The sequence below is a fragment of the Capricornis sumatraensis genome, chromosome 8 (genome assembly GCF_032405125.1).
Source record: "Capricornis sumatraensis isolate serow.1 chromosome 8, serow.2, whole genome shotgun sequence".
NCBI lineage: Eukaryota > Metazoa > Chordata > Mammalia > Artiodactyla > Bovidae > Capricornis > Capricornis sumatraensis.
In genome coordinates, this window is record NC_091076.1 from 6,453,717 (window position 1) to 6,474,552 (window position 20,836).

At 45.9% G+C, this 20,836-nt stretch overlaps 1 protein-coding gene across 1 annotated transcript; it reads left to right on the plus strand.

The window, feature by feature from the left end:
* Nucleotides 1-12: 12 nt before the first annotated feature.
* CCDC87 (coiled-coil domain containing 87) lies at nucleotides 13-2,580 on the plus strand. The gene has a single exon (XM_068976054.1). The coding sequence runs from the start codon at nucleotides 13-15 to the stop codon at nucleotides 2,578-2,580; it is 2,568 nt and encodes an 855-aa protein (XP_068832155.1).
* Nucleotides 2,581-20,836: the final 18,256 nt, after the last annotated feature.

Genomic DNA, 20,836 nt, shown 5'->3' on the forward strand with positions numbered 1-20,836 from the left:
CCTCGTCTTAAGATGGAGCCGTATAAGCCGGACCCCGAATTCCAGCGGATTTACCACCGGTTGCTGCGTCCGTTGTCGCTCTTCCCCAGCAGGACGACACGCACAGCGTCTCAGGAGCACCTCTCGAAGGAGGTCCCGATGCTACTGCCTTTACCGGTTCCACGGCTGACGGCGGAGTTGGTCTGCCGCCAGGTAGCGGAGCGGCTGACCAAAAGCGGGCTGGAGGCGCGGGCGCCTCACAAGGTACGGCTTCGTTTCACCGAGGTCATCCTGGACGAGATAAAGTGCAGCTGGCAGGAGCCCCCCCCCGAACTTGGCATGAGTCACCTGAACAATCAGAGGCTACGGAAGCGGCTCCTGATCTACGTGCTGCTCAGCTGCGAGCAGCTCTTCGTACGCTACCTGCACCTCCAGAAGCTCATGTCGACCTCCGCAGTCGTCTTCACTGAATCAGCCACGCTTACCCGCTTGGCCGCCAGCCTCGCCAGGGACTGCACAGTTTTCCTCACCGGCCCCGACGTCTACCGTAGCCTGCTCTCTGACTTCCTTGCCCTGCTCGAAGAAGAGCAGGCCCGAGTCTCCGCGCCCAGACTGCGCGCCGCTGGGCTTGGGGCTTACAGGCTCTTCCAGGTCCCATGGCATCACATCACTGGCGTCACCCAAGTGCCGCATTTCAACCTCAGCCTGAACTACCTCATCCAACTCAGCCGCCCGCGAGACCTTGTCAGTGAGCCTGAAAAGGATCCAGTGAAGGAATTGAAGTCCATTCCCCAGCTGAAGAAGAAGCCTCTGCGCTGGCTGTCCTCCATGCAAAAGAGAGAAAGCACCTTCAGTTCACAGATTGCATCACTGCCTGGGACCTCTGTGGCTCCCCGCAGACGGGCTCCCCCCACCTCGCACTTGCCCCTCTACTCCCAGCTCCAGAGGGGCCAGTCCATGCCCTCTCTACGTGAGGGTTGGAGGCTGGCAGATGAGCTGGGCCTTCCTCCACTCAGTCTTCGCCCCTTAACTCCATTGGTCCTGGTGGCAGAGAGCAAACCAGAGCTGGCAGGGGACACGGTGGCTGAGGACCTGAAGCAGATGATGAAGAATATGCAGCTGGGGTGGTCTCAGTACTCACCGCTGGACTCAGGGCTGCCCCCACTCCTGGGGGCCCTGACCTACCGCCCAGCTGCTAGCCATCACCTAGAAGAGCTGCAGAGAATGTTGAACAGCCTTGAGGAGCAAGAGGCCTCGGAACATCGGGGCCTCCAGTCCCCTAAACCCCCTCAGCTTGAACCACAGCCAGTGACTGTTACTTTGAAGCTAAGAAATCAGATGGTCCAGATGGCTGCTGTACAGGTCTCAGGAAGAAACTTTTTGGATTCCTTCCACATTGAGGGGGCCGGTGTGCTATACAACCACCTTGCTGGTGAACTGGAACCCAAACTTATCGAGCAAATGGATATGGATCGCACTTTTGGCAGTAGCATCAGGGAAGTCTACAAGGAGCTGATGAGCCGTGTCTCTAACAACCACTTCACTTTTGACCAGGGGCCCCTGGTTGAGCCTGCAGCCAATAAAGACTGGTCAGCCTTCCTGTCCTCAGCCTTCCTACGTCAAGAAAAACAGCATCGTATCATCAACACCAAGCTGGCTGAACTTTATCCCCAGAAAGCAAGCGCTTTACAGTCCAATGCAGATAAGATGTCCTCCTTCACATCACTCCAACCAAGTAAAAGCTGGGACAGGTGGTCAAACAAAGCCAGATGGCTGAACTGGTGGAAAAGCACTTTGTCTGTGGGTGACTATTTTAAGTACCTCACCACCCAGGAGACAGATTTCCTCCATGTCATCTTCCAAATGTATGAAGAGGAGGGTCCTGTGGAGACCGTGGCCCCTATCAAAGAATCCATAAAGATCCAACACCCACCCCCCTTGCTAGAAGACGACGAGCCAGATTTTGTGCCAGGAGAGTGGGACTGGGACACGGTGCTGGAACACAGGCTAGAAACTAAGAGCAGCCTTCTGGAAGAGTCTCACAAAATCCTGAGCCTGCAGAAGCGTCTGGAGCGGGTTTGGTCCATGCTTGACGTTCCAGAGAAGGACCGGCTGGACATGGCCATCAAATACAGCTCCAACGCCCGCCTGAGGCAGCTGCCGGCACTGGTGAGTGCCTGGGAAAGGACCTTGCAGCCCATCCAGCTGCGGGAGATACTGCTGGGGAGACTGGAGTGGTTTGAGCGGCAAGCCTCTGACCCTAACCGCTTCTTCCAAAAGACTGATGTGGGCCTGAGTCGCTTCCTGGAGGAGAATCAGATCCGCAGCCATCTCCAAAGGAAGCTCCGTATGGTGGAGGCTCCTTTGGTTCCCCTCCTGGAGGAGATCGAGTTAGTCTTTGGTGAGCCGGTGACCTTCAAGGGGCGGCGCTACCTGGACAAGATGAAGCACGACAAAGTGGAGATGCTCTACTGGCTGCAGCAGCGGCGGCGGGTCCACCACCTAACCCGGGCCAAAAGGGCCTCCCATCAGTCGGTCCTGTCCACGAAGCTCAGCGGCCATCCTTTAATAGCCCCAGGGAATACTCCCATTACTCTTTGACCGGACCAAGCGCCCTCAGATCTCTCTGTCACCCCCATACACACAGCAGCTCATCCAGACCTCTTGACTGCTTTGAAAGAAATATCTGGGAGGGCAGGGTTCAGGAAATCTGCATTCCAGCTACCAAGGGACTGACATTAACACTGTATTTTGACCACAAAGTTCTCTTAAAAGAAGCCCCAAGCCCAGTAGTCCCATTTCTGTCAAGCCATGCACATTACAGCCAAAGTCTCATATATCAAAAGAACTGGGACCATCCCTTGGAGTTCATTGTAATGGGAAATGTCAGACAGACAGAAACCATCCCCTGTGCAACATCTCAGCTCAGCGTTTCTATCACGAGCCATTAGATTGACTGATTAGAACACCACGCCAAGAGGCTCAATGGCATGATGACTAAGAGCTAATGCTCTGGAGTTCGTAGATGTGGCTTTAAGTCCTGCCTGTGTAACCCTGGGCAGAGTACCTAACTGCTGTGCATCTGGACCTTCCTATGTCAGATAAAGGGGTTGGCTGTCACTTCTTCCAGTTCTAGCGCACTGTTGGCAGAGCTAAAATTATCCATTAAATTTATTTACCAATTCATACAAGCACCTGGTACAAAGTACACAAGGGTGTGCACTGAAAGTACTTCTTCCCATCCTTCCCTCCAGTAACTCTGTTCTCCTTGTGGTGACAACTGTTGCCAGTTGCTTGTGTATCTTTCCATTCCTTTATTCAAAAGCAGATATTTATTGAGCACCAGCTAGGTATTCATGCTGGGTCTTTATCACTGAACAAAACCAAGACCCTTACGCTTTGTAAAGTTTACATTCTCCTGAGGGAAAACAGACTAGACCATAAACACAGTACAGAAGCGCGTTGAATAATAGAATGGAGGATGATAGGTACTCGAAACAAAAAAGACGAGGGCAAGAGGAAACAAAGGGTGAAGGGTGTGATTTTACTGGTGTAGTCTATGCAGTCCTCGCCGGGAAGGGGAGATTTGAGCAGAGGCTTGAAGGAGGGGAAGAAGTGAGCCCTGTGGACATCCGGGACAACAGTGTTCCTGCCAGCTAAGGCCGGCGGCTGCTTGGGGTGTTCCAGAAAGGCAAAGTGGCCAATGTTGGTGGAGCAGAGGGAGGAGGAGAGAGACACGAGTCAAAAGGGTCATGACAAGGAATGGGGGCAGGTTGGATTATGTGAAAAATGTCAGAGAGAGCCAACGTGTGTATGAACACGCGTGAATATATTGTTCATGTTTGTGTTTGCAGCTGCACCAGCAGTAGCATTGTCTCCTGTTTTGCCCCTTTCTATTTTTCTCCTAACTTGCCCCAAGCTCATTCCACATCGATACACATAGAGCTGCTTTATTTGTTTTGGTTGCTATATAGTATCCTACTGTGTGTATTTTTATTTTGCTTGATCAGCCCCTTATTACAAACAAAGATATGGGCTTCTTTGGCGGTCCAGTGATTGAGACTGAGCTTCCAATGCAAGGGGCGCAGGTTTTATCCCTGATCAGAGAACTAAGATCTTACATACACACACACAGAGAACACTCTAAAAAAATCCTTGTTCGTTTATTTACTATGTGCAGCTGTTTCTATGGTTTAAAGTTTCTCGAAGTGGAATTGTATCTAAGCTTAAGTATATATATATACATATATATATGTATATATATATATATATTTTTTCTATTTGGCCATGCCATGCGGCATGTGGGATCTTAGTTCCCCCACCAGGGAGCCAACCTCACCCCCTGCTTTGGAAATGCCAGCGTCTTAACCACTGGACTGCTGGGAAAGTCCCAGCATTTGTAGTTTTGATAGGTATTACTGAGGCTGCACACAAAGGCTGTAAGTATTTGCATTATCAGCCACACTGCCTGACAATAGTAATAATTCCCCACTCTCACTAGAAGTATTATCAAAAAGTTTCATCTTTGTCATGTAATGAGTGAAAAAATAGTATCTCATTTGAGTTGTGTTCTCACCTCTCTCTGAGTGAAGTTGCATCTTTTTTAAGTTTAAAGGCATTTTTTCTCTTTTAAGTAATTTGCTTATTTTTTGGCTGTGCTGGGTTTCTCTAGTTTCGGCAAGCAGGGGCTAATCTGATCGTGGAGTGCAGGCTTCTCACTGTGGGGGCTTCTCGTTGTGGAGCACAGGCTTTAGGGTGCTTCGGCTTCAGTAGTTGGGCCACTTGGGCTCTGGAGCACAAGCTCAGTAGTTGTGGCACACGGACTTCGTTGTTCCTTGCATGTGGGATCTTCCTGCACCCGGGACTGAACCCATGTCTCCTGCATTGGCTGGCAGATTTTTTACCACTGAACCACCAGAGAAGCCCTGGTTTGTTTGTTTGTATTGTAAAATACTGAAGCCCTTTCCCTACTTTTCTATTGTTTTTGACTATTTTGCTTGATTTTTCTGAGCTCTTTACATATTCAGGAAATTTAGCTGACATGTTAGTAGTGAATTAGCACTTACTGAGTTCAGTGAGCAGAACCCTCTCTCTGCACCATCTCTCAGACTTCTCATGAAGCATGTATTTTAATCACTATTTACCACTGAGAAAATGAAGGCTCAGATAATGTGACCAACCCAAGGTCATAAAGATAGTTACTGGGAGAGCCAGGCTCCAAGCCCAGGTCTGTCTGACCCAGGTCTGTCTTGGTGCACTGATTCTGTGAGTTATGGTAAGAAAGCTCTTGCACACAGCCTGCCTCACTTGCCTGCACAAATAAGGTAAAAGCCCCTGGTCCAGAAGTTCTCTTCATTCTTTGCTGATATGGATGCGTGCACTTCTACTTTGTTTTCCTAACAAAGCAGCACTTCTCAAACTTTTCCACCCAAGTAACCCTTAGAATTGAGGAACAGAAGCAAGCATCTTGGTCAGGTATGAGGGATTGGGGTAGAGGCTATGAGCAGAGGGTAAAGCAGTGCTACCCTGAGAGGCCTGAGAAATTGAAAGTTTTTATTTTTGAAATCTATGCAAGATTTGCATTCTAGTGTGTAATATGTACCTTTTTTTTTTTTTTGGCCACACCTTATGGCTTGCAGGATCTTAGTTCCCCTACCAGGAATCTTGGCCCCAGCAGAGAAAGCACTGAATCGTAACCACTGGACCACCAGGGAATTCCCTGTCCATGTTTTTTTCTTTTTAATACAAAATTGGTGCTTAACATTATCTTTGAATGAAACTGGCCATCCAGGCAGATACGCTATATTCAGCCTTTGTAGTATGGTTTCCCTCCTGGTCTGCTGGTGTGTTCTCTAGAGGTTACACAGAACCCAGGTGAGCAACGCTTGAGCAGGGGTCCACAGGCTTTTTAAAGGGCCAGACAGTACCAACTATTTTAGGCTTAGTGAACAATATGGTTTCTGTCCCAAGGCTCAACTTTGATTTTGTTGTGTGAAAGCAATTATAACAAAATATAAGTAAATGAGCAGGCTGTGCTCCATTAAAACTTTATTTACAAAAACAGGCAGCTGCCTCACGGTGTAGTTTGCTAATTGAAGCGCTACAGCATCAGCCCCTTTAAGAAGCAAACACACAGGAGGAGGAAGTCAAGAGGCTTAGTGCAGCATTTCCCAAAGTGTGTGCCAAGTAAACTAGTCCTGAGTGACAGTCCTGGGAAAAGGGTTCCATGGTCAGATAACCTTGGGGAACAATTACATACTGCATTCCTGCAGTTCCTCAGAGTTTCACAGTACATAGGAGTGTATTGGGAGCTCGGATGGGTCTTACAAAAAATACAAAGAATGCTTTTATTCCTTCATGGGCATTATGGTCATTGGGAAGTTAATTTTGGGAAACATTAGCTCACATGAATAAGTCCTTGGAAATCGCCGCTGATCGTCTGGATGGGAATAGTACACAGAGATAGGACGGGGAGAGTATAGTCCTAATCACACAGGTACAGTTGGGATATCTGGGCCTCAGGGGACATGAAAGGACATCATGAAGGCCAGGACAGGCTTGAGAAGGAGCCACAGGAGACCTGGAGACTCTTGGAGCTGCCTCAAAACACTGCCTCTCGGATCCTGCCCTTTCATCCTAGTCCCTGGATGTGGGAATCTGAAGGCCTAGGACTGACTTTCCCAAAGTTCCGGGCCTAAACCCATGACTTAGTGATCCCTCCCTGCTGATCCTATTTATAGATTTGGTCAGTCATTACCATTATTACATATATGTGAGTATTACATATAGAATAATAATAATGATAACAATTCATATTCATCCTTGTTCTAGTGATTACAAAGTGCTGTTTACAGTCATTCTACTGAGAATCAGTCGAATGTAACTTGCCTCTGAACTGGTAGAATTGTGACTTAAACCCAGATCTGGAATAAGTCCTTTGCCTGGAGGGTCTGGTTGCCAGTGGGGCTCCTGCTCAGTGCCAGGCCTCCATGCAGCTGGAGTTTCCGGGTCCCACGCCAGCAAACTCAACTATGTTGAGAACGAGTTACACTGAAGTGCTTTAAGGATATTATTTCATTTAATCCTCACGGCAACCTTGCAAAGAAAGAGAGGGCAGTGATACCTCCCTCTGGGGAAACTGGACTCTAGGATAATTGGACAAAATTAATTCTCTAAATTACTGAGGATTTTTGTGGAAGTTTTAGTTTTGGGCCTGCCCCAAACCCAGAGGCCATCAGAAAAATACTTTAAAATCTGGGCTGTGATCATTTGCTGCAGCCCTTTCGTTGTCAAGGCAGGGCCAGGGTCCAAACCCATAAAGGTCAGATATGTTCTGTATTTATTATTACATTAAAGGGATGGATCATTCATTTGCATGTTTATAGATACATATATATATAGAATATATTTTATAATATATTTATTATATATATTTGTTATTTAAATTAACACTGGGACTTCCCTGGTGATCCAGTCAGTAAGAATCCACCTTCCAATGCAGGGGGCACAGGTCGATCCCTGCTTGGGGAACTAAGATCCCACATGCCACAGGGTAACGAAGGAACTAGAGAAGCCTGCACGCCGCAGCTGAGACCCGACACAGCCAGATAAATTAATAAACTTTTTTTTAAAATAAATAAACAGGAATCCCATTATACATTTACAGAGATAATATATTTTATGAAAAATGACTTTAAGTAGTGAAGGGTGGCTATTTTACTATCTTGCAAATCTTCTGAGTGTCTGGCTTAAGAGGAGACAGACAGATTTTCATTTATGTTTCTGCTGCATCTGTTGCAATGTTGGACTTCACACAGCCTGTGGAAAACACACTACTCAGGAGACAGGGGAGAAAAGGCAGATAACATGTTGTCAGTATTACCAAAATTGGTTTGGACATCATGAAAACCCCAGAAAGGGTCTGGGGGCCCTATTTGTATTTTTTTCATGAAGGGATGGGGGGAGGGCAAAGACAGCAGTGGGGATGGAGGCAGAGACAGCGAGACTTGAGTCGGGGGGTGGGCAGGGGCTGGGCAAGGGCAGTAAATATGGGGGAAGGGTTGGTTGACCAGCTTGTTTGCTTATAAAATGTCAAGGGCAAAGCCAGAGGCAAAACTGCAACTTAAAAACAGTCTGCAGCTCTGCACATTGGTCATCCAGCTGCCGGACAAGCTGACAGGCTTGGGGGGACCCTGTCACTCTGGGAAGCTGAGACCCACAGGCCGGAGCCAAGTTCTGATGGTTCACAGGTGCTGATGGAAGCTGGATTTGGGCCCATGTACTTCTGATTCCACTAAGCCTACAGTCCCACCCCTCTTGGTCTTGGGGTTTCTGTGTTTGGTCCACCTCTTCCTTGTACTGTTGTCTGCCAAATGATTTTTTTTTTTTTTTTTTGGCCACACTGTGGGTATGCAGGATCTTAGTTTTTTGACAAGGGATTGAAACCATGCTCCCTGCATTCGGAGCAAGGAGTCTTAGCCATTGGACTGTCAGGGAAGGCCCCAAACAATTTTCTTTATATTGACTCACTGAAAAAAAAATTTTTATTGAAGTATTTTTGATATACAATGTTATGTTAATTTCTGCTGTACAGCAAAGTGACTCAGTTATACATATATATATTCAGATTCTTCCCCTTGAGAGTTCACCATGATATTGAATATAGTTCCGTGTGCTGCAAGTACTTTGTTGTTTATCCATCCTATATACACTAGTTTGCAGCTGCAAATTCCAAACTTCCAATCCTCCCCTCCCCCGCCCTCCTTCACCCTTGACAACCACAATCTGTTGTCTATGTCTTATGTGAGTATATTGACTCACTTTCCTTCTGGCTGAGCCAACTGGCAGGTGGGTCTTAATTCCCCATCAGGGATTGAACCTGAGCCCCCTGCAGTAGCAGTGTGGAGTCTTAACCACTGGACCACCAGCGAAGTCCTGAAAGTGACTCACGTTTAAAACTTATTTTAAAAGGCCATTTTAATCACACTAGCTAATAGTATATGCTGCTGCTGAGTCACTTCAGTCGTGTCCGACTCTGTGTGACCCCATGGGTGGCAGCCCACCAGGCTCCCCCGTCTCTGGGATTCTCCAGGCAAGAATACTGGAGTGGGTTGCCATTTCCTTCTCCAATACATGAAAGTGAAAAGTGAAGGTGAAATTGCTCAGTCGTGTCCGACTAGTAGCGACCCCATGGACTGCAGCCTACCAGGCTGCTCTGTCTATGGGATTTTCCAGGCAAGAGTACTGGAGTGGGGGTGCCATTGCCTTCTCCGAGCTAATACTATATAGTGATCATTAAGTGCCAGGCTCCATTCTAAACACTTTTCACGCAGTAATTCATTTAGTCCTCATAGAATGAGGTCCAGATGAGGAAACTGAGGCACAAGTAATTATGTAACCTGCTCGAGTCACACCACTAGGAACATTTCAGAGTCTCGATTCTGACCCAGACGTCTGACACCAAGTACATGCTCTTAAGCATTTTACTGTTTCTCATCACAAATAACCAAAAACAAGTCTGCCCAGTTGAGGCCCTTGGGAAGAAGCTGAATATGATCACATTCTTGGCTTTCATCGTCATTTGTACCTGGGGGAAATCAGGCCTTGGGCACAACCCACTTGATTCCCAGCAGTGACTCTGAGGCCACATATTCTTCTTCCAGGCCCAGAGTACTTTCACTGAACTCCTCCCAAGTGCCAGACACAGTTTAGGGGGTGGGATGGGGGGTGTAGTGGGGAGGGCAGAGCCAGAGGAAACCAAAGAGAACCAGTCCCTGTTGCTGAGGAATTTAAGGTTTACTAAGGAAGATAATTTCAGTGATATGGCATGTGAAGGGTACAGTGGGAGCCCACAAAAGGAATATCCCACAGAGCCCAGGAAAGGAGGAAGCAGGGGGAGGGTGATCAGAGAGAGCTTCCTGGAGGATGCCGCACTCAAGCAGTCTAAAGTCTAGAAGGTTGAGTGGGAGTCATCAGGCACGAGGTGGCAGAGGAGAAGAGGAGAACTTTCTAAGCCCAGCATGAGCAGAAGTATGGGAGAGGAGCTTAGTGTATGTGGGAGAACTACAGCACTTTGGCATTAACCAGCCTTTAAAAAGCCTGGAAGGGAGTGAGGTTGGAGGGGGAGGGAGGGCCAGGTCCAGCGTGGGCTTTATTCCATAGTATTCATCAGCAGAGTCCTACTGAATAGTATAGTTAGTAAGTGATAGATAAAATTTTAGAACTTGTGCATCCATGGACTCTATCGAGGAAGTGGAAGACACCCCACAGGTTACTTCATGTAACTCGTTTAAATTATGATTTGAGGGGCTTTCCTGGTGGCACAGACAGTAAAGAATCTGTGTGCAGTAAGGGAGACCCGGGTTCGATTCCTGGATTGGGAAGATCCCCTGGAGAAGGAAATGGCAGCCCACTCCAGTATTTTTGCCTGGAGGATCCCATGGGCAGAGGAGCCTGGCGAGCTACAGTCCGTGGGGTCACAAAGAGTCAGACACAACTGAACGACTAACAGACACACAGAAAAAAATTTTTTAAAAGGAACAAAAATAGTGAAAAAAAAACACCCAAAGCTCTTTAAAAAATAAAAATAAAAAAATTATGATTTACTGTGATGTTTTTAAGTAATCATCCTGTATACACCAGATGGGCTTGGGGTGAGAAAGTCTAACTCATAAATCCTTCTCAGTTGTACCAAAATTTTTGTGAATACTGAATTTAATAATAAAGTCAATGAGATGACTTTAGGCATTTAATTAAATATGTAGCAAATTTCATTAAAAAATTTTTTTTGGACCCAATAAAAGTTTTTTTCCAGACTCAACATTTTCACAGCCTCTGAAGAGCTTAGAAGTCTCTGGTGTCTAGGGGGAGAAAATGGCCCTGAGGTTCAGGCATGTCAGGGCTAGAAACACTGGAATGAGACAGTCAAGGTCCCTGCTCTCAGAAGTTTATACAGCCCAGTGGGAATAAGCAGAATAAGGGCAGAATGTGTTGGGTGCTGACAAATATAGTGCTTTGAGGGAGCGGGAGGGTCCTTACTCCGAAGAAGCAGTGTTTAGGCTGACTGTACCGCTGGGTAGGAACCTGCCCCCTACAGAGCAGGCGGAGTCTCTCCAGGCGGAAAGAACAGCCAGTGCAAAAGCCCTGAACTTGAAGATCACTTGACCTGTGGCCAGGAAGAGGATCATTGTGGCGGGGGCTTAGTGAGGGGCAGCGAGAGAGCAAGAGGTGAGTTCAGATGGGGGACAGGGACCAGGTGATGCCCAGCCTTATGGAGATGAGATTTTATTCTAAGTGGACGGTGCCGGTTAGGTTGTGTTCCCTGGGGAGCAGATTTGGAGAGGGTGGCTGGCGGGCGGGAAGTCTGCTGGGAGCACTCTGAGGAAACAGCCGGAGAAGAGAAGGGAAGGAGGCGAGGCTGGGCCGCGGGAGAGTTTTCGCTGCCCTGCAATCTCAAGGGACACCTCTTCCCACCCAGCAGGGAGCTCTGAAGCTGGGATGACCCTTCAGATTTGTCATTAGATGCAGCTGCCTGAGGAAGTGGGCATGACTCGGCAGCCGAGGCAGTCCTCGAGGGGCTGACAGCGGAGGGCGATATTCCTAGCAGCTGGACACCGAGTCCATTCCTGACCCTGAAGGGGGCTCTGCTCTGTGGACGCCCTGGGAGTGGCCAGGATCGAGCTTCAACAGCGCCATCGTGTGGCGATAATAAGTCGCAACAGCCATGAACTCAGGACTTCCGGTTACCTTTCTCGATGGAGAAAGCGATAAGACCACACAGGCAGTAGCCTCAGAAACTAGCCTCACCGCACCTCTTTGCTGCTGCTGCTGCTGCTGCTAAGTCGCTTCAGTCGTGTCCGACTCTGTGCGACCCCATAGACGGCAGCCCACCAGGCTCCCCCGTCCCTGGGATTCTCCAGGCAAGAACTCTGGAGTGGGTTGCCATTTCCTTCTCCAATGCATGAAAGTGAAAAGTCAAAGTGAAATCACTCAGTCGTGTCTGACTCTTAGCGACCCCATGGAAGGAATCAGTCAACATAATAATGTCCACCACAGCTGCCATTCAGTGAGCAGATAGGAGGAACTGCATGATCTTAGGTAATCTAAACGCATCAATGCAAGGAGGCTCAGAGCGGGGCAAAGACGTGTGCCAGGTATGGAGTCCCGTACCAAGGGCACAGGTGCAAGGCCTGTACCAAGGCTACAGACGCAGAGCCCAAAACCAAAGTCACTTCCAGAACTGACCGAGCCCCACTGTAACCGTTGCCAAAAGTCCCCCCGAGCCTTACCAGCCAGCTTCATGACCCTAAATTAGGCAAAAATGCCCATCCGAGGATTCACCTTAGAGCACCCTAACCAATCACCTAATGCCACCCTTCCAGCAGGAATTTCCTTTGTCTTGAGGCTATAAAAATTGGCTACTAGCCCAAGAAAAGTACCGGATCCCCCTTGAGCCGGCCCATTGTTCCAACAGCATCCGGCTGGCTCTCCCTGGCCAGGCAGGAGGTCAGCCCACTGTGCCTGCAGCGCCCACATTCTCTCTGCTCTTTGTTCTTAATAAACTCACTCCTTTCTGAAATATTCTGTGTCTGGAAATTCTTTTCCAACTCATGCTCAGGCTGACATGACACCAGATTACATAATAGTAGACTGTGGTGGAATTAGGATTAAAACCTAGATGGGCCTATCAGTGGATCTCACCTCTATCAGGTCCAACACACCGTTTTAACAGTAAATATTTTGCAATGCCCTCTTTACATCCCCAGCATCTGGATTGTGCCTGATCAATGGTTGTGCACTCCATCAATAGTTGTCAAATGAATGAGATGAAGTTCATGGATAATATCCTACCTACCAACATAATTTTAAAGTCAAGGAAAAAGAAAATGAAAGCAGTTTATACTAAATAAATCTGCAGTTCCACATGGACATGCTCAGTCAGGATCACACTGAAAGCTGTAACAAAGTGATTATTATGAACTGTGGTGGTTTAATCGCTAGGTCGTGTCTGACTCGTTTGGAGCCTCAGGGACTGGAGCCCACCAGGCTCCCCTGTCGACGGGATTTTCCAGGTAAGAATACTGGAGTGGGTTGCCATTTCCTCCTCTAAGTGATCCTCCCAACTGAGGGGTCGAACCTGCATCTCTTATGTCTCATGCATTGGCAGGTGGGTTCTTTACCACTTAGTGCCACCTGGGAAGCCCACTGTGAACAGAGATCACCCTAAATACTGATCTGTAAAGACGTGATCTTCTGAAATGGTGAATATCCTTCATAAAGATCTGAACTCATACAAAGAAAATTCTCCCCTGGATTTTAATTTTAGTAGACTTCCTGGAAAACTGTTTACATATACAACAGAGTTAAGGGTTCTTGGTGCAGATAACTATAAACAGATTTTTCCTCTTTTAGAAATTGTAAGGCGAGTGCGAAGAAAAAGAGAGCAAGCCGGGCATTCAGGCAGAGAAAGATTTATTATAGGAAGAAAGAAAGAAAGTGACTGGCTTTAGAGAAAAACCAGTGCTCTCTTTTTACAGCCAACCCTTCTTATATCCTATCGATGGGAAATTGTGCCCTGGAGGGAGGGGGCCTCAGTTTATCTTTAGCCCACAGCTGGGGTCTTGTGGTCACATAGTCGAAGGGGTCTCACGGTTGGGTGGGCATGTAGTCTTGAGAAACTGGCACCAGCAGGGAAAAACAGGATATCTCCTTAAGGAAAAAACAGGATGCCCACCAGAGCAATGTGGCCACTGTGACTTCATCCCTTGTTTGCAGGTCACCACAATGGGCCATTTTTAACTACATGGTATGAGCCCTTTGTGAACCCTAACAGAAATAATCAGTGGCACATTAGAAAGCTGTGCAGGACATGGAACCCTTCTCAGTAATGTGGGACTGTCTTGAACATTGAAGAATGCCTAGCACTGCTGGCCCCTGTCTACTAAGGACCAGAAGAGCTCCTATCAATGTGATAAACAAAAATGCCTCTACAAATGTCCAAATTCAAATTTCCAGGGACAGTAGATCTCCTTTTGAGACCTTTGGTGTATGTGAAAGCCTAGCCATCTAAGCTCTGCTTTATTGGCCTGCTCTTTCTGAGCTCCCCTTCTCCATCAAAGACCTGGGCTTTCACGCTCTCATTTCTCATCCCACCCTTTAGGACTCTCTCTGTAAATATTTGTTTGCTACTAGAAGGTTAGAACTGATGTGATAAATGAGGTGCATTCCTATCTTCTTCCTATGTCTACAAACAGGCTCGGGGGATTCTGGTAAAAGATGGCAGAGTAGACGGATGTGTGCTCATCTCCTCCTGCAAGAGCACCAAAATCACAACTAGCTGTTGAACAACCATCGACAGAAAGACACTGGAACCCACCAAAAAAAGATACTCCACGTCCAAAGAGAAAGAAGAAGCCACAGCGAGACGGTAGGAGGGGCACAATCACAACAAAATCAAATCCCATTCCTGCCAGCTGGGTGACCCACAAACTGGAGAACAGTAATACCAAGACGTCCTCGCACTGTTGTGAAGGTTCTGAGCCCCACATTACTTTGCCAACAAAGGTCCATCTATCAAAGGTAGACAGAGATAAAATATTAAAAGCAACAAAGGAAAAACAACAAATAACATACAAGGTAACTACCATCAGGTTATCTGCGCATTTCTCAACACAAACGCTACAAGCCAGAAGGGAATGGCATGATATATTTAAAGTGATGAAAGGGAAGAAACTTCAAGTAAGAATACTCTATCCAGCAAGACTCTCCTTCAGATTTGATGGAGAAATCAAAAACTTTCCAGACAAGCAAAAGTTAAGAGAATTCAGCACCACCAAATCAGCTTTACACCAAATGCTAAAGGAACTTCTCTAGGCAGAAAATAAGAGAAGGAAAAGACCTACCTACAGAAAAAAACCCAAACCAATTAAGAAACTGGTAATAGGATCATACATATTGATAACTATCTTAAATGTAAATGGATTAAATGCACCAACCAAGAAGCATAGACTGACTAAGCAGATGAAAACATATGCATGTAGGCACTTCCACTTACTGCATCACTCTGCCTGACCCCTCAGATTGTATGTAATTATTTTATATTGTTAGGTTAATCATGTTCCCATTACGGCTTGCAACTGTAATTATCTTTTATTTTTTGTCTGGCTGTTGATTGTGAAAACTGATGAACATTTGTCACTGTTATGATTATATAACTATTACTCACTTAATACCACAGTATAATGATTAGTCAACAGAAAAATAATAGATTTATATATCACCAAAACTATCATTTAATAGGAAAACCTGTAATCACTTTTTAAAATCTAGATGCATATCAGAATTATCTTGGAATGTTTTGAGAAATACAAATGTCCAGGTATTGCTTTTTTTTCTCCAAAGCTACAGATATGCTTCTAATGAGCAGCCCTGTTTAAAACAACTGGACTATGTGAGGATCTTTTACTTTTCTCTAGTTTGTTTCACTTTTTCTATTTTATATTCAGTCGTCCCACTCCATTTAGTTTGTTTTCCAATTTCTCCATCTCTTCTTTTTTTTTATATATTCTTTCTCAAGCCTTTCTCAAGCATAGTAGAAACACTTGTATACATGTATGCAAAAATAATATGTATAATGTATATATTAGAAAACTTATGAATTTTTGACAAACTAAAAAATTTATGACATTTTTATTCCACTTGTTTGACTTAGTATGAATAGAATGCTAGATTTCTACTTTAAAAAGGATATACAACAAGCAACAAAGATTTGTTGTATAACATAGGGAACTATAGTCAATATCTTATAATAAACTATAATGAAAAATAATTGGAAAAATAATATATTGTATATGTATAACTCAATCACACAAAAAAAGAATTCTACTTTTTGAAATTTAGTAATGTCTATCTTTCTGCCAGCTTTTCTAAATGTCCCACAGATATCTAATAACAATGCATGAGATACAAATTTTTAAAATATTTGTGTAGGATATAAGCTTAATATAAGTTAATATAAATAGAGATCTATTATATTTAAATTGTTAATGACATCATTCAAGATGCTCCTATTTTTATTTTTCTGCACTTGATAAAATATTCTCAGAGAAATGTTAATATGTCTATGATTATATATACATTTCTTCTGATTTTTGCTTTATGTATCTTTGTTTCTTTGTTGTTAAATGTCTAAGTGAAAGTTGCTCAGTCATGTCTGACTCTTTGTGACCCCATGGACTAGTCCATGGAATTTTCCAGGGTAGAATACTGGAGTGGGTAGCTGTTCCCTTCTCCAGGGGATCTTCCCAACCCAGGAATCAAACCCAGGTCTCCTGCATTCCAGGCGGATTCTTTACCAGCTGACCTACTAGGGAAGCCCTGGTTTTGATGGTTTATGATGTCTATCTTTTTTGTGAATTGTACTTTTTATCATTAAAAATATTCATCTTTACATCATTTAAAAACAAATAATTTAATAAATTTAAAAAAAAGACTCACAGGGGCTCCCCTGGTGTCTCACTGGTAAAGAATCTGCCTGCCAGTGCAGGAGATTCGTGTTCGATCCCTCTTGCAGGAAGATCCCATATGCCTTGGGGCAATTAAGCCAGTGGGCCACAACTACTGAGCCCACATGTGGCAAATCCTGAAGCCTACTCACCCTAAGTTTCGTGCTCCACAGTAAGACAAGCAACTGAAATAAGACCTCGCATGGCAAGCAGAGGGTAGCCCCCACTTGCTGCAACTAGATAAAAGCCCACAAGCAATGAAGACCCAGTGCAATCAAAAAAAAAAAAAAAAACCTTCTCAAAAAGGCTCAGAGAGGTAATTTTCTCATAGTCACACAGCCAATTTGAAGTGGCCAAGCCAGAATTAAAAGCTGGTCTGTCAGTCTGAACCAAAAATCTATGATTTTGCCCTCTTTTCTCCTGACTCTCTCCTACCTCTCAGGCTTGGGGAAACAGGTCTTATGAAACTAAAGTATTTCACTTACTGGGTAAAATTTTGATAAGTTGGCCATCATTCCTGAAGGTCAGGAGGTGAGTTGGTGATGTCTGGAAATGATTCAGATCATACAGTTGTTAACTACCATTTTCATAAATCAGGTGAAATTCCCAGAAAGAAATCCTGCTGTTTGCCTCACCTTGTCCTAGAAAGTCCAGTTCCATCCCACCATGTCCTGGCTGTTGGGGTATCCCCTGGACACTTTCATTTCTGGGCAGCATCTTTCAGTGTAAACGCAGACTTTCTCAAACCCTAGTGGCAGAAGAAGGTAACATCAACCCCTTATCCTGGGACTTTGGGATGAGCGGCCATCCACTGAAAATTCGGGTCTTTAAAGACGTGCTGCGGGAATGCTCTGGCAGTCCAGAGTTAGGACTCTGTGCTTTCACTGCCATGGTTCAATCCCTGGTTGGGGAACAAAGATCCTGCAAGCTACACAGTGTGGCCAAAAAAAAAAAAAAAGTGCTACAAATTTTGCACACCATTTCTACTATCTGGGGGGTGTTTCAATAGAAAATAAAATAAACTTCATCTCAGCGTAGACATTGACATAAAAGGGCATACTTTTCAAGCAAAAGTGTTCCAAAGATTCACCCACATATCCCAAGATCCTTACCTAGACCTGCTGAAGCAGAAGCAGGGACCGTGCATGGTCAGCTATCCGCCACCTCTCACTCTAGACCCTGGGCCACTGGTGATCGATCACTTTAGTTCATGAGTGTGCCTGGAGGAGCAACACTGTTTATCCTGACTTTCAGTGGCACCCCTCTTATACTCCAGGGTCTGCAGAGGCCATCTGAGAAACAGAATCTCTGTCTCTATTAGAACTGGATTCAAATCCTGTTTCCAACTTCACCCTTAATACAACTTGGGCAAGTAACTGAATCTCTTATTTTGTTTTAAATTAATTTGGCTGCACCGGGTCTTAGCACGTGGTATCTTTGTTGTTGCTGTTGTTTTAAGATTTACTTACTTATATATTTTTCACTTTTGGCTCCATGACCCCTGCATTGAGAGTCCACAGTCTTAGCCACTGGACTACCAGGGAAGTCCTTGAATCTTTTGTTGTCTTAGTTTCCTTATTTGCATCATAGCTGTGGGGTGGTTTTGTGGGGTGGTTGTGGGGTTCAGTGGGCTGATACATGTACATGTGCTGCAAATGCTGAGTGCCTAGCATGTAGATATGCTATGCTGACCTCACTCACTTCAGTTGTGTCCAACTCTTTGTGACCCTATGGACTGAAGCCCACAAGGCTCCTCTGTCCATGAGATACTCCAGGCAAGAATACTGGAGTGGGGTGCCATGCCCTCCTCCAGGAGATCTTCCCAACCCAGGGATCGAACCTGGATCTCTTAAGTCTCCTGTATTGCAGGCGGATTCTTTACCACTGAGCCACCAGGGAAGCCCAAGCATGTATTATTTTTACTGTTGTTAATATTTTGAGGTACTGGGAGTACACCTGGGGAACACTCGTGGCAGACAGACTCCTAAGGGGACCCCCATGACCCCCATCCCCTGATGTCCACATCTTTGTGTACTCTCCTTCCCACCCCTTGTGTATGGGAGAGACCCATGACTTGCTTCTAACCAACAGAATTCAGCAGAGGTGATGGGTACATGTGATTACATGTGTGACTATATTAGACAAGATTTTAATAGCCTCGCTTTCCCTCACCTGCTTTGGGGAAGCAAGCAACCATGGTGGGAAGATCCATATGGTGAGGAGCTAAGGGTGGCAGACAGCCATCAGCCAGGAAACAGCTGAGGCACCGGACTGAGGTCCCATGAGGGGCTGACTGCTACCAACAGCCACATTGGGGCAGGAGATTGATGGGTCCCAGGGCAGACAGTTGAAGTTTAGTTTCTATGGACTGATATTCCAAGATGAAAACAGCAGGACAATCGGGGGAGGAGGTCGGGCTCTGCCCAGACAGAAGATAAGAGACTCCATATTTCTCATCCTTGAAGTCAGGAGACCTCTCCGACTACACATGTGCAGAAAGACTCCTTGGAGGTCAAAAGGGAAGTGATGTCAAGTGATGCTAACTACCCATAGACCTCCTGGGTAGAATTCATCTTGGCTAAGGGATGTGTATGCACACATGGGGGGATCCTGAGTTATACCAAATATGGACTCTGAACCAGGTAAATAAAAATGACTGGCCAGAGGAAACGTGGAAGAAATGCCCCATAAAGCTACCACCAGGGCACGACTCTGTCTTTCTCTTGAGTCCATCCATGTGTCTATCCACATGTACTACTTACTACATACTCACTTTCCTCCTAATGAACACTTTACTTGTTTCACTACTTTCTGTCTTTATGGGAATTCTTTTCTGCAAAGCAAAAGGGCCAGGGCCTTGTCACTGACCACTGATCTGGTGGCTGGGATTTGGTGCTCTCATCACCCCTACCCAACCTCAATCTCTGGCCAGGAACTGAAGCCTTACTTCAAATCACTGCAGGCCAAGGCTACCCAAGATCAACATGAGCTTGGAAGCAGATCCTTCCTCAGTCCAGCCTTCAATGAGACTGCAGCCCTAACCATTCATTTTGTGGCAATGTTCCACACAGCAGTAGAGAACTACCACCCCTCTCCTTTCAAGTTCTTCATTCCTATAATTCTCCCCTTTCTCTCCTGAATCATCAATATCTCCCTTCCTATTTCATCAAGTCATAAGCATGCTCTAGGGTCTCTCATCTTAAAAACGCTTTTCTTTTTTTACTGTGCCCTGTGATGCAGGATCTTGGTTCCCTGATCACAGATAGAACTTGTGTTGCCTGCAGTGGAAGTGCAGGGTCTTAACCACTGGTCAGCCAGGGAAGTCCCCCAAATACTCTAGAGATGTCCCATGCCCCCCACCCCCATACTGTATTTCTCTACAGTAATAATTTTGCCATGGCAAAACTTATTGAAATCTTTGTCTCCATTCATTGCCCATATTTCTCATATTATCTCTTCTTTTTTTTTTTTTTTGCTGCACAGTATGGCTTATAGGATCCTAGTTCCCCTAACAGAAATTGAATCTGGGCCTCTGAGTGGAAGCTCAGAGTCTCAACCACTGGACTACTAGGGAAGTCTCAACCCGACACTCTTTTAAAAACTTTGTGTTTTAAGTTTAGTTATTTATTTCATTTTTGGCTGTGTTGGGTCTTCGTTGCTGTGCAGGGACTGTCTCTAGCTGCAGTTCTTGAGCTTCTTATTGCAGTGACTTCTCTTGCTGTGGAGCACGGGCTCCAGGACACACAGACTTCAGTAGCTGTGGCGCCAGACTTGGTTGCTCCTTTGCATGTGGAATCTTCCTGGACCAGGGATCGAAACTGTGTCCCCTGCATTGGCACACAGATTCTTAACCACTGGACAGTCAGGAAAGTCCCCAGTCAAGCACTCTTAATGAGGTCCCCAGTGACCTACCTGTTGCCCAATCCCCTCATCTTGTCCTCTCCATGGCATTCAATGCAACCAGCCACTTCCTCTTTCTTGAAACCCGCTCTCTTCCTCTACTTTCCTGACATCATTCTTTCTTCATCTTCCTCCTCATGCAGTGTCCATTTCTTCCCAGTCTCCTCTGCTGTCTCCCTCTTTTCAGCTCAGCTTCAGGAGGCCCAGGTTTGATCCCTGGGTCTGGAAGATACCCTGGAGAAGGAAATGGCAACCCACTCCAGGGTTACCTTGCCTGGAAAATTCCAGGGACAGCGGAGCCTGGGAGGCTATGTCCATGGGGTCGTAAAGAGTCAGACACGACTGAGTGACTAACACTTTCACTTTTTCTGAATGTCGACACATCCCTGCTTCACTTTCCTCATGTGTAATCATACAGCTTCTCTCTTGAAGGTTGCTGTGGGAATTGCCTGAGA

What these genes read in the sequence shown, in the direction of transcription:
- CCDC87 (XM_068976054.1), top strand. Translation starts at nt 13, where the DNA reads ATGGAGCCGTATAAGCCGGACCCCGAATTCCAGCGGATTTACCACCGG.